We start from the raw sequence: 14,700 nt of genomic DNA on the forward strand, positions 1-14,700 counted from the left end.
ATCAATTACACTGCCTCCCTTGCTCCTCAGATATATAGCCAAACTAGGTATCTCTTATTTAGAAAGACCAAGTCTTGCTTCCCAAAGGCATCAATGGGCCCCATTCAACACCACAGAGTCAAAGCGAGGTAAAATTAAATGAAAAAGCCTTCTATGTTTACAAGAAGCAGGCTCTCAGCCTGGCAGCTAAGAAAAGTAGCTGTAGACAAATATCCTGAAGAAGGGGATTTTTTTCTTTTTCTTTTTTACAAGCTGGGCCCAATTAGATTAAATGCTAGCTTCTAACTGCCCTAGCTCACTCCCCCAGCCTCTGACTACATGTCAGCCAAGAGCTAGCTATAAAACAAATGACCATTAAATATGATTTATAATCAGAAAGGAGCCATCATTAGTACTTGGTCTATGAGACACTTCAAAGTTCTACAAATATTCAAGAAAGAAGTTACAACAAAACACAGCAAACAAAATCTGCTAAAGAACCAATGCTGGCCAAATTATGCCACAAAATGGAAGAAATAATGAACATATAGTTCCCCAGGGAATCCAAGAAATGAAAGAAAACAGTCTTCTCTGAAATAGGAGTTCACAGAAAACACATAGTATTTCTAAGAATAAATGACAACTCAATAGAGAAGATGAGAGGTAAACAAGCAGGGCTCAGAGAAACTATGGAAGAAAATAATAAAACAAGTTTAGAAAAGATACCTTTATTGGAATGAGCAAAAGAAGTAGACATGGCTGAAGAGAGTCCAAGATATAAAGGGCAGACTGGTGGAAAATCAAGCAAAAAGAAATGGAAACAACAAGAATGGCTGATAGTGCTGAGCACAGGAGTACGCACTCCTCCACACCTTTTTACTGCCTTATCTCTGCAAATCTTCATATGCACTCTTGGAGGCAGACACAGGATTATCTCCATTTTCAAGATGAGGAAACTGAGGGTTGCTAGTTTAAGTAACTGGGCCCACAGTTAAACAGCAAGCAAGCAATAACGCAAGGATTCGAATCCAGGCAGTCTGGCTTTGAGGTCTCCCATGGAAAACATCAAGGCTTTTAAGAAGACTAAACAGGCATGGATATAGACAGCAAAGGTGACCCAATAGAAGCATAACTGAATTCGAGAACCAGAAAAGAAAATGGAACCAAACACAATAATTAAAAATTTACCAAACAAGCTCCCGTAATATAGCAAGACCCCAAATGGTAAAGGGTACACTGAGTCCCAAGGAAAACTGATACAGAATAATCAATACTAAAATGTATCACAATAAAGGTGCTAAACTTCAAGGACAAAAAAAGAATCATATATGAGCAGCCAAGCCAAGGGAAAGAGAATCCTGTCACCAAAGATGGGAACAAAAATCAGGCTAACTTCTCTGCAGTAACCTATCTTATTAAAAGACAATATATTTTTCCAGACATTACACAGACAAACCTCAGTTTAATTATTACAGACTATAAGCTTGATCAGAGAACTCCTACGTAAACATTCCTGCTATCTATTTACAGAAAGACAAGGGACTGTGAAGCAATAAAGTACACCAGCTTGCCTAACGTTATAATCATGATCCAATCCACACTTCAAAAGGCAGAATACTTTAGCACTCTTTTCTCTACTGATTACAGCCACCACCCACATTTTTAATCAATGAAAGGTTTTCAAAGGATAAAGGAGAGGATACTGATTTCATAATACATCAATATAAATGAGCTTTCCCCAGCTTTCACTTTTCCTCTTAGGAAGACTGAGGATGCCAGTTAAAAAGCATTCCCAAGATGGTACAGGGGAAAACAGGAAGGAGATGCAACTGTATCTTACCCAGATATGTTCAGGAAAATATGCTGTAATACACGCCATTCTATGACATGTACTATACTTTACATAGACTATACTATACGCTCTAGTGCAACTAAAGGTAAATCACATCATGAATTAGATTATCCAAGGGCACATCATGATTCTAAATTACACATAATAAAACAAATCATTAAAGTAACACTGCACTCTGATGTACCCTTAGGGTTTGACCTTCAAACTGTAAAATGGACTAAAAAAATATATACTTAAGATAAGTTGTTCCACAGGCTGCTTTATGAATGTCAGTCACACTGTCCTTCTGTTACTAATTAACCCTATATCATATGCATGTGAGCCAAACAGCTTTCCATCTTGGGCTTTTGGAAGGGCATGAGACTGAAATCGAGTCCAAGCAACTGCTCCTTCTTCACAAGGTTGATGACATCTGTCATTAACTCACTATTACATTCGGCCTTCCTTCAGGTAGCACATTTGTAAATGAGCCTGGTGCTACGGAAGATGATAGTAAGAACTAACACCGAATAATTAACATGTGTCAAAGGTTAACAAATCTCTTAGTACGTGACTCAGTCTGTTAAGTGTGCGACTTCAGCTCAGGTCATGATCTCACAGTTTGTGGGTTCGGCCCCCATATAGGGCTCTGTGCTGAGCGCTCAGAGCCTAGAGCCTGCTTCAGATTCTGTGTCTCCCTCTCTCTCTGGCCTTCCCCTGCTCTCACTCTCTCTCTCTCTCAAAAATAAAGTTTGAAAAAAAAAAATTTTTTAAAGCCAAAAAACCCCATGAGGTAAATATGTAATAGAGTGGGCAGTACATGGTGAATGTTCCCTAATAATAGTATTACAACACAGGAACAAACTAAAGCTTAAAGAGATTAAATAACTAATCTGGTAAACACTGGACTTGAACCCAAGGCTGTCTCATGCTCTTAGTTACTTTTCTAGTCTGCTTCCTTACACATAGAAATAGTGAGGATGTCATGTGGTGATCATTTTGCCATACATACAAATAGCGAATCATTACATTGTACACCGAAAACTAAAAGGATATGTCAATTAGACTTCAACTTAAAAAAGAAAAAAGAGAGACGTTAACCAAGGTAACAGAACACAGTTACCCAAATAGGATAGCAGCTTCCAGTCCCAATCACAGGAAATCCAAAAAGAAACTATTAAGAAAGCAACTTCTACCTAATAAAAAAGCCAAAAATTGCATTTGGGGCAGTTGGGAGAAACAGACAAAAATAAACAAAAAAACTCTACAACCCACATCACCAAAGAAAACACATGGCTATTGCACCTGGGTCTTAAAATGTATCAAACATACCTGTCTGTTCAGGCCCAAGGTGCTGTCCAAACACAGGCCCGAGGACCAGACTGTACTTTCTCTACCCTGTCAGGTGACCGCGTTACTGCAACTGAATACTCTGGGGAGTGATAATGCCAAAGCTTTAGAATGTGAGAATGCAAAAGAGCTCAAGAGTTTCAAAAGCATTTTCTAGCATTACCTATGCTGGGAAAAAAAAGGAATTTAAAAGAAATGAATCTAAATATGTCTAATATCTCATTATCCTTGGGGAGGATACCATCCTACACTAAGGATATACGAAAGTACTCTCTTTAAAGTTAATTAATCCTGGGGCACCTGGTGGCTCAGTCAGTTGAGTGCCTAACTCTTGATTTTGGCTCAGGTCACGATCCCAGGGTGGTGGGATGGAGCCCCATAACCAGCTCGGTGTGGAGTTGGCTTAAGATTCTCTCTCTGCCCCTCTCCCTGGCTCCTACTCTGCATTCTCTTAAAAAAAAAACAAAAATTAATCCTGCAGGTAAAGGTACACATCCATCCCCTACCTCATTCCAAGACAGATATTATCAGTTTTCCTTCCAATGTTCTAATGAGCCCATGGGGGGGGGGGGGGGGAATGTCTGAGGTCATGAAGTCTGGGGACAAAAAATGCAAATTCATACCCAAGCCAGTGTCATCGGCACACAATGTAGCAAGCTGGAAGCACCTTAAAGTCCCCGTGATACACCCTGTGACGTCGTATGCTGGATTACCCACCAGGCACCAAACTAGCCCTTTCTTATGATACCAGGGAAAGCAATTGTTTTTCCTACTAACCCTGCTTTTCCCACTATCACCATATCACCAAATACATATTTACAGCTTAATGTTTAAATTTTATGGGCAGGATAAAAATACTTTTATTAAAATAGCAAGTTTGTAGCAGCACAGTCCCATCATGGAGGTTTAAAAGAAAATTTTTCAAAACTTGAAGCTGCTGCCCAAAGTACTGAATTAGCTCTAGAAGTTGTCATCACTACCAGTGCCTCCTTAAAGAACATTCCACAATTTATCTGCAACTTTCGGGTGCCAAATCATTTCCCTCCTCAATACTTCCCCTCGACAGCCAGAGGCTGATAAAAAGGAAGCAAAAGTGCAGGATCTAGAATCAAAAGACCCCCCGACGTTCTAGTCCAGGCTTTTCCAATATTGTTTTTGCGACCTTGGACAAGGCAATTAGCCAACTAACTCTCATTTTCGTCTTCTGTAAACCAGAAGGGGTAAGCACCTGTCTCACTTACCTTATGGCTGCGTCAGTGATGACATTAAGTAGAGACGCTGCTCCAGAGGGTGGCCCGCTGTCCGGCCGCCCCTGTCCTCCCTTGCCCCCAGGGCCAGGCCAAACAGAAGGAGCTGGGGACTTTGCGGTATGTCGTCCGCGGCGCTCAGGAAAGGATGCTCCCCTCACCAGCCCTCCCTTTGGGATGGCGGCGACGCACGCTCTGACAGCCGCCCTCGAAGCAGCGCCCGCCAGCTCCCGGCCACCAGCCCCGCGCATCTCCAACGGTCCCTCCCCTGAGTCTCCCAAGCTTGCCCCGCGCCCGCGACCCCCGACCAGCCTTGCGTCCCTCTCGCCCCCTGGTGGCGACGGACCCCCAGCCCGTGGGGGCTGCACCGGCTCGCCTCCGCGCTCCCGCATCTACGCTGGGGCTGGGGCTGGGGCCAGGCCCCGACCGGCTTCGCCCCCAGCGCCTCGCCTCCCAGTCTCCCCAGGGCCCGCGGGAGTAAGGTGGTCGCGAGACTGCGACTACTTACCCGGGAGCTTGAGCGCCCTGGACAGCACAGTCGCCATGGCGGAGGCCCGGTGCGCGTGCGCGTGCGCGCGCCCGCCTCCTGCCGGGAAGTGTAGTTCGCAGTGGGCCGTGCGCGGGCCTGAGTCCGGGGAAGGTGGGAGCCACGACGCAGAGCCGGGCGGGAGTAGGCGCGGGGCTGCGGCACCCGAGTCCACGGGCACGCTTCTGCGGGCTCTCCTCCCGCCCACTCGGAACCAGACCCCTCTCCTGGCAAGTCACTTCACTGCTGAGTCTCACTTTCCTGCTCAGTGAAATGGGGAAATAATAACTACCCCGGAGGCTTGCAGTGAGAATGGAATGAGATAGCAGGTATTCAAGGAGGCACTGGTGAAATGAGCGTGGGCTTTGGAGTTAGACAGGATTTGAATCGTACCTGCGTACCTTGCTAGCTGGGCCATCTTGGGCACGTCACTTGGCATGACTAAGCTTCAACTTAATTTCTAAAATGGAGACACTACCTGATTTACAGGCTTACTGTGAGAATTAGATAATCTGTTTTAAGACACAGGGCACACAGTAGGAACTCGGTAAGTGTGTTTCTTTCTCTTTCTTAGATAAAGGGTGAGGTTTCCTGAGCTCTAACCCTCGTCTCGTGTTTCCAGTTCTTCCCAGGTTATCTAGTGAACACTCTACCTTGAGGCTTCTAGCTTGAAGGGTCTAGGAAGCAGAAACGGACCTGCTTCTTACCCACGGGCACCAAGAGATCAGCATTTTAGCTCAGGTATGCTGAAGATATTATTTATCTTACAGTTGGGATGGGTCTTAGAGGTCACCTAGTCAACCCTCCTTGTTTCTCTGAAGAGAAAACTAAAATCTAGAAAGATGATAGGACTTCTTAGTGTCAAACAATAGCTCTAAGGTACCTCTCTCTTGGACTCTGCCCCATTCCCATGAGAAACCGTCGGTAGGAATATCCTGTGGGTGTAATTCACATCCCATCACCCTTTTCCACACAAAAACATGGACTCTGACAGGGCACAGAGTCTGGAGACAGGCCACTGATTTCAAATCCTGACTCTACCATTTCCTAGCTGCCAGATCTAAGGCTTCTTGCTTAATCTCTCTCTGCCTCAATTTCCTCATCTGCAAAATGGGGTTGAAATAGTTTCAATCCCACAGAGTTGTCCTGAGAATTAAATGAATGCATGCAAAGTGCTTAGAAGAGTGCCTGGCCCCTAATACCTGGTCGTATAAGCGTTAGCTCTTCTTTTTATTAATAAGTGATTAATTTTTGACAATTTAATAATTTAATAACAGACGATACATTTCATAACAATTTAACAGACTGGTAATTTATTCACTTATTCTTTCAGCATTCAACAATACCCCAAATTTTTACTCTTTGCCATCTTTCTGGAGGTCTGATTAAAAACCACATTTTACATCTATGTAGGTCATCCTGGACCAGCAGCACTACAGGTCATAGTAAGCCAGTAGAGGCGTGCCTGATACCAATTAGCTCATTGGAACACATTCTTGAGATACAGAGACTGAGGAAAATAACTTTTTAGTGAGCAGGATGCAGGATATGTCAGTTTTAGCTGCAGAAGAACAGGAAGTTGAGTTTCTAGGAGAAAGCAGGTGGGCCGCCGGGTTACACAGAAAGGAAAGATACCACCGATCGCCTTTTCATAGTGAAAGGGTGTATGCTTCTTATGTGATGGAAGTAAAATAAAATTGAACAGTTTAAAGCTTGATTAAAATTTTGCTTCAAATGGCATAGTCACCAAAAGCACCGATGTGCATACACAATTATGTGTGAGCACATAGACGTGTGTGAGTGCACACATATCCCATAGCTGTATCCTCCCCAGCCCCTCAGCTTTCCATGTCTAATCTGTGTGGCATTTACACTCTCCCAATAATCATCCCAGCTTTGCCCAAATGCTTTTCAGGGGGAGGCAGAGGCTGAAAACTCCCTCTCAGCTCCCTGAGCAGCCCCCCTCTTTGTTTTCCTTGGCCCTTCCAGAAATCTCTTCCATCCTTGACTTTTTTTTTTTTTCGCATCTTAACGCATTAGAACACTGTTTCTCAATTTTAATATACTTTTCTTCCAATTAAAGGAAAAAAACTCAGAGCAACCACCAGAAGAATCAAGATCCTTGCCTTTTACATAGAGAAAACCTGCAAGTTCCTCTCTTATTACCTGCAGGAATGTGCCTTCACTGTCCAGACACCCACTGAGGTCGCTGTGGGAAATGGAAACACACTGGGCTTCCTGACTTCCTAGTTTGGCTTACCTCCCCAGGAAGTGAAACAAGGGGTGGCCAGGGAGGGATGCCGTGGACAGCCTAACCTGCCTGAGTGCTGTGCCTGCTATGAGGAGAAGAAATCCAATTTCTGGAATTCATAAATGAAGCCAGAAGAGCCCTTCTCTTCTTCCTACATTGATCTGCACTGGGAGTGTTCCTTCCCAACTTTCCAAGGTTCTAATACTTGGTAGAAGAAACCCATACTTCCTGCTTCTTATTACCAGTGTGATATCCCGAGGATTGCTCAGAATCTCTAAGGGTCCTACATGGGCTCATGATCACATCTGGTTATCTAATCCTTAACATTCCCTGGATGCTGTCACTACTTGTGCTGGCTGTGACCCTCCCATCAGCATTCACAACTTCCCCTTGGCAGCAGTACTGCTGTGTCCGCCAGCAGCTACAACCCCTCCCTCTTGATACTACTGAGACCTCCAGGCCTCCTGGCCATTTCCACTTCCTTTTAAAACTGCTCCTTCGTCCTCTGGCTCCCATCAGTCAACGCCACTTCATGCTTTAACACTGTTAACATGGCAAAGCTGTCCGATGCAATGGCAACTAGTGAAGACTGTCTCTCTTCTCTTTTTATTTTTCTCTTTATTAGAAAAATACGCATGCTATGCTGCCTATTCTTCAAGGTCAGATGCAGTATTTTCTTTGAACAGAGATTTCCACTTTTACTTAGCAAGTCAATCAGGACAAAGTTGTTGCTGTTAATGAACAACCTCACAATTTGTGTGGTTTTCAAGGATAAGAGTTCATTCGGGCCCATGTCCCTGTCAAGGTGAGAATGGGGATAGGCAGCAATGGGATTCTATTCCTTTCATTTATTCAGGGATTCCATCTGAGGCTTCGCTCATCATTCTCAGGGTCTTGGATTCCTCCACTGGATTATCTGCATCCCCAATCATGCAGGAAGTTTTCTGTGCCAGGCCTGAAGGTGGTACATGTGACTTCTGCCCACATTTATTTGGCCAGGACTCACGCAGAGTATGCATGCCAGGAAGGTAGGGCCCAACAAGGAAAGGAACAGTTCAGTGAGCATCTATCCAGTCTGTGCTATAGGAGACACCCTACATTTTTATAGGATATAGATCTGAGTTGTTGGTAGTGGGGAGAGGGTTCAGCATGGCTCTACTTAGAATTACCCTTCTTCACTAGAGACTAAAGCTTGCTCCTGAGCTCAGCTTGTTGTCCTGAGCTAAGACTTCCCAATGTGTGTAAGGTAAGGAAGGCTTTCCCAGGAGGTTCCCATTTCCCACTACAGATAGATTTCTAGGGGGCATTTCTACATCTCTCACCAGGCACAGAACCCTTTGGGAGACCCATCTCAGGCTCAGAGTCCTACCCTCTGCTTCACTGGTGCCCAACACACAGAATCGGGAAGCAACAGTAAGATTAGAAAAGCAAACAAAAAGCAAATCACAATGAGAGCAGGGAAATTGAGAAGAGCCAAAGAGGTGCACAGCAAAGATTACTTTGGGGTTAGATGCCAGTGTCAAGGATCCTATGAAATCAACCCTGCATTTGGATCAGGAAGTTCTAAAAGGGCCCGCACAAGCGGCATATTTGCTTCTCATCACAGGCGACTTGATTCTATGACCGGAAGTTGTGTGGCTTTTTGTAGGTTTATGTTCTCAGACTGCCTTTAATAAAACACAAGGGCTCATCCAGGTTAGATTCATACATCTAGAACTTTCTAGAGTCTAGACTGTAAATTGCTTTCTGGGCCCTGAGATTTAAACAAACGCTTCTTCTTAAGTCTCCAGCTGGAACATATGTTTAAGAATGACAGTATAATTAAGGACAGGCCTGCCCAGGGCAACTTGGCTCTCCTTCATCTAGGCCTTCATCATAGCTTGTTCCTATGTCTACCAAAGCACTTGTGGTAGCAATGGGCATGCGATAGTTACCATGTACTGAGTGCTGACCTCCTACAGGAGAAGACATTGTTCTGGACCCCTGCCAACCTTGACCCAAAACTCCACCCTTCACCAGCTTTCAGTGGACCAAATATATTGTGTATTGTGTAGTTTTTCTGAAGACTTACGGAAGCCAGGGGGTGGAGTCACAGGGTACACATAGCATCTCACCAAAAATCTCTGCTCTCCCAGTTCTTGCTCCTGGATCCATCACTGTGTCTTCCTCCACCAGGAAGCCCTTTCTTCTCCTCCCTTTTCTGCCTCCTGCTGCCATTAGCCTTGACATAGGCTGGATCTCACCTCCATCCTACAGTGGGCACAATCTTTTCATGGAAGCATCACTTCATACAGTGGAATTCTGACACAATGAGTGCCATGTTGTCCTCCTTAATTCTCACAAGGGTCATCTTCCTGAGGTCTTACCTCAGTCTTACAATGAGGATGTATAAGCTAGATGAATAGAGACACTGGCCTGAAGTCTTGCAGCTCCTTCACACCAAAAGGAGGATTTGAATGCAGGTCTGTCTGTTTTTTTAATCACAGGCAAGGACATCAGATACATGGCATGTGAACTGAAGTTTGCCTTTCTTTATCCCTGGCACACATCAGTCACCACCATGTTCTTTCACACTGAGCCAACACACAGCTTCCAAATTGTTAACTTAGCTATCTGGAAAGTCACAACCTATCAGTTTGATCTGGCCTAAAAACTGAAAACCGTTTGTAACCCTTGCTTCACTTATGGCATAGTAACCACACTAAAAACCCCTATAAAGATGGTACCTGATTCATGATAGGTGTTCAGTGTTAAATGTAGCTGATAGTTGGCCAACAATTGCTCTAATTGGTCAGGAGTCCTAGATGATTAGTGAGAAATGTTCTGATTGGTCAGGACCTATGCAGTACTGGTTTATTAACATCTAAACTATACTTCTGGTTGAGTCTTTTCAGTTCTGCACTTCTAGCTCATTGGTTAAGTCCTAAGTAATGCTCTAAATAATAATAATAAATAATAAATGCTATAAACAATAATAAAATAAACTAGGTTTGTTGTCTAACTGACTTCTCTTTTCTGCCCTTCTTAGAGTATTTATCACAGGCAACTGTGTATTGTAATGATTTGAATATATGTCTACCACATTAGAACTGCCATACTAAATGCTGAGTTCTTAAGGAATAGATGTGAGATTCTCGTATCTTTTTTAGCCCTATACAACGCAGAGACATTGCTCTCAGATGTTTATTGGATAAATGTGAATTCATAAATAAATGACTCATGTGTGAGTAGAATGAAATTAATTTAGGAAAAAGTTCTTTAAAAATGAGAGACTTTTTATAATTAAAGACATCTTTTCCCCCCTAAGTTCACATTCCTTAATTCATGTTCTTAAGTTCTTGCTACCAGTGCCGTGGTCCAAGCACCCAGCCTGCCTGACTTCGGGAAACCCCGTCCCTTCACATGTCTGCACCTCAGTAGTGCTTACACACACCGCATATGCCTCATGCTGTCACTTCCCCACACCCCATCCCTCTGGTTAAGTGGAGTCAGCCTGTCTGATAATTACCTCCAGTATTCTCATCTCTGCATCTCCATAAGGCATCACACTACAGAATTAGAAGCGTTGGCCCTAAGATCAAGTGCCCTGCTCCTGGAATCCACAGGCTATGTCCTTCCCAAGGAGCCAGTCCTTTCAGCAGAGCTGAATGTAAAACAGTGAACATGGGGCCCCTGAGTGGTTCAGTCAGTTAAGCCTCCAACTCTTGATCTCAGCTCAGGTCATGATCTCATGGTGTGTGAGTTTGAACCCCAAATCGGACTCTGCAGCTGACAGCATGGAGTCTACTTGGGATTCTTTCTCTCCCTCTCTCTCTCTCTGCTCACCACCCACCCTGGTCTCAAAATAAATAAACTTTTAAAAATAAACAAAATAAAATAGTGAACAGAAGCAGCAAGGCCCTGCAGTCTATGGGAAGGGATGGACATTAAGCGAGTAATAAAACATGTATCATTAAAAATGGTGCTAAACACCATGAAAGAAAAGAACCTAGTGCCTTGAGAGAGAATTACAGAGAGAACATCCAATATGTAGGGACTGAGTGGGAGCAGGGGGGCAGGAGATGGCTTTTTGGGAAACAGAGACCTGAATAACAGGTAAAGTTTAGCTGAGTAAAGGCTGAAGAATGGTGCATGCAAAGGCCCGAGTCAGACAGGAATTTGGTTGTAAGAAGGAAGAACTGTCCTCCTGTGCCTGGAGGACAGTTACAAAGGGCTGGTGGTGAGAGCGAGAGGTGGTGGCAGCCAGGCCCATCAGGCAGATGCCTGGAAGGCTGCGACATGAAGGACTTCAGTCAAAAAGTGATCTGATCTAGTTGGCTCCTATGTGGAGAACAAATTGGAGGAAGACAAGAATGGACACAGAGGAAGAAGTTATAAGAAAGATGTGATGGTGGATGAGATTTCTCATGCTTTGTCTTTCAGGCAGTATACACAGAGATTCTGATCTCTCACCTGCTTTCCTGTTCTGGAAAGAAAGGAAATATGGAGCTTATCCACTTTCCTCATATTATACAAATGGTTAAAGCTCACAGAACTCAAATGTTTTCTCCTGGGAGGCTGACTATAGAGGGGACAGTTGCCCACACCCAGGCTGACACATGCCTGCCATCGGCAGCCGGCCTTTCTGTAGCCACAGGCAGCTTGTGTCCATAGGAGTCCTGGACCAAATGGCACACAGGCGTAGGCTCCCTGGCTCTCTCACGCCCTGAGTGATGCCACTGGGCTGTGTGGAACCAATGCCTTAGGTCACAGCCCAACAGGCAAAGCATGGAAATAAAACTCTTTCCCTCTATATTAATGTGCCATGAGGGGAATATAAATGGCCATCATATGAAATATACCATATAAAACTATGTTTTCTCTGACACACAATTATGTTAAATACTACTTAAGGCATCTTGGTGGCTCAGTCACTTGAGTGTCTGACTCTTGATTTTGGCTCAAGGATCAAGTCCTGCATTGGGCTCCAAGTTGAGCATGGAGCCTGCTGAAGAGTCTCTCTCTCTCTGTCTTTGCACCTCCCTCATTTGCAAGCACATGCCCACTCTCTCTAAAAAATATAATAGTAATAAAATAGAGGCACTTGGGTGGTTAGTCTGTTAAGCGTCCGACTTCAGCTCAGGTCATGATCTCGCAGTTCATGGGTTCAAGCCCTGCATCAGGCTCTGTGCTGACAGCTTAGAACCTGGGGCCTGCTTTAGATTCTGTGTCTTCCTCTCTTTCTCAAAAATAAATAAACATTTAAGAGAATTTTTAAAAATACTATCCATTATTTTCATTCCTATACAACTAACACTTTCAGCTTTCCTTATTTGAAGCACATTGTGAATTGTTAAACCTAAAAATTATTGCTGAAATCTTTGTCTTAAAAATTATGCCTTAAATATTGTTCATTATAATCTTATGATCAAAAACTTATTTCTTAGTTTTCATTAGGATCTTGCTTTAAGATAATATAATGAAACCTGATTACTGTTGGGGCACCTGAGTGGCTCAGTCAGTTAAGCCTCCAACTTCGGCTCAGGTCAGATCTCACGTTTGTGGGTTCGAGCCCCGCATCAGGCTCTGTGCTGGCAGCTAGCTCAGAGCCTGGAGCCTGCTTCCCTTCCTGTGTCTCCTTCTCTCTCTGCCCCTCCCCCCTCATGCTGTGTGTCTCTCTGTATCAAAAATAAATAAAACATTAAAAAAAAGTTTTTAAAAAATTTTAAAAAAAATTTTTTAAAAGCCTGATTACTGTTTACTTCCGGCTGGCTTTCTGCATTTGGCAGAGAACTTGTCTGGTCACCCTGAAGTTTAATATAACACAGGACTTGATATGATGCTTCATTTGTCTCTAGAATGTTCTTTGAGGTTTCAAGAGGACTAATCACAGTGGCGGAGTTGACAGGACGTATGTCACCGCAAACCATCCGAAGGCTGGGAAACAAATACATCCACCCTACCTTTTTCACCACAGTTATTTTCATTCATCCTTTTTTGTTTTTTTATTTTGCCTTCTTTTCAAGAGTTCATCCTTGGAGCGCCTGAGTGGCTCAGTTAGTTAAGCTTCTGCCTCTTAGTTTCAGCTCAGGTCATGATCTCACAGTTCGTGAGATCAAGCCCCACATTGGGCTTTGCATTGACAGTGCAGAGTTTGCTTGGGATTCTCTCTCTCTCTCTCTCTCTCTCTCTCTTTCTCTCTCTTTCTCTCAATAAACAAATAAATAAACTTTAAAAGTATATTTAAAAACCAAATCCATCCTTAAAGAACTAAAGGCTCTGAGACAATTATCCCAAAACTCTACAAAGCTGCTTTTTTACTTACCCAATTCATAAAATCACATTCATTTATGTTTCTTCTTTCTTATCATAAATATTATTCTTTTATATCTTAATCTTCCAGACCTGGGAACTTTATTCTTTCATCTGAGTATGACTTTTTATTTCTTACCCCAGCCTTAAAGACCAAAGGTGGGTTGCTTAGAGATGCAGTTTTTATATAAAGTTGTGTCCTTCTTCCTAACACAGATTGTCTCATTTATTTCTTTTTCCGGGTGAATCTTTAGAACTTGAGTTTTGTTCTTCACCTGGAAGGTTTCGCATAAAAACAATCTTTTCACCACTTCCCTGGTCTTAAATACTAGTGCTGGTCTTATTTGAGGAGATATTTTTCTAATACGTTGTTATATTTTTCTCCATCACTTTTTGGGGGGACACTTACTCCCCAATGCTCAGATTTCCTTACAGACAGAGTTCTGCTACAGCATCATGGCAGAAGTGAGTTTTCTGATTGGTGAGTTCAGAAGAAGGAAGGAGGGCATGCTTAGCATAGCTGTTTCCTCTTTGGGATTCATACATTCATTCATTTTAAAAAATTATTCATTCAACCAATATTCGAGTTACCACTACTTTCCAGGCCCTATTCTAGATGCTGGAAATATAATAAGATCAAACAAAACAGTCAACACTCCTTGCCCTCTGGTGTATGTGTTTGTGGAAGCAGAGGACCTAGGGAGGGAGAAAGGTAGATAAATAAAATATATCCTTTGTCATATGGTGATCTATGTTATGTAGAAAAGAGAGAACAGGGATAGAGAAATAAAGGATGGAAGTTGCAGGCAGTGAGGGGGGCAGAGTGCCCAATTTTAAAGGGGAGGGTTAAAGATGATCTCAGTAAGAAGGTGACTTTTGAACAAAGATTTATGGAAGCAGCATGAATAGCAAATGAAAGGTCTTGGAGGCAGAAGCCTGGTCTATTTAAGGACGAGCAAAAATGTGGCTGGAAGGGATGGTTCTAAGGAAAGATTAGTAAGAGATGAGATGAGATATGGCCAGAGCAGAAACAGATTATGCAGGGTTTATAGTAGACCCAAGTAAAGACTTTTTGGCATTTAGTCTATGTTAAGTAGGACTTTGAAAGTTTGGGGGCACGGAAGTGTTGATCTGACTTAATTTCAAAAGATTCCTTTGGATCACTTTGCTGTTCTGAGAACAGACTCTGGGGACGCTAGGGGTGATGAATACGTTTGGCTACTGC

General features: G+C 43.3%; 1 protein-coding gene across 1 annotated transcript in view; it reads right to left on the minus strand.

Moving 5' to 3' along the window:
- FAM234B (family with sequence similarity 234 member B) overlaps positions 1–4,970 on the minus strand; it is a 33,674-nt gene extending 28,704 nt beyond the window's left edge. Inside the window, exon 1 of the mRNA XM_029954053.1 lies at positions 4,916–4,970. Coding sequence (XP_029809913.1) covers positions 4,916–4,952 — 37 coding nt within the window. The 5' untranslated portion in view covers positions 4,953–4,970. The remainder of the gene's footprint in view (positions 1–4,915) is intronic.
- Between the last annotated feature and the right edge of the window lie 9,730 nt (positions 4,971–14,700).

The sequence above is a fragment of the Suricata suricatta genome, chromosome 10, assembly GCF_006229205.1.
Source record: "Suricata suricatta isolate VVHF042 chromosome 10, meerkat_22Aug2017_6uvM2_HiC, whole genome shotgun sequence".
Classification (NCBI taxonomy): Eukaryota; Metazoa; Chordata; class Mammalia; order Carnivora; family Herpestidae; genus Suricata; species Suricata suricatta.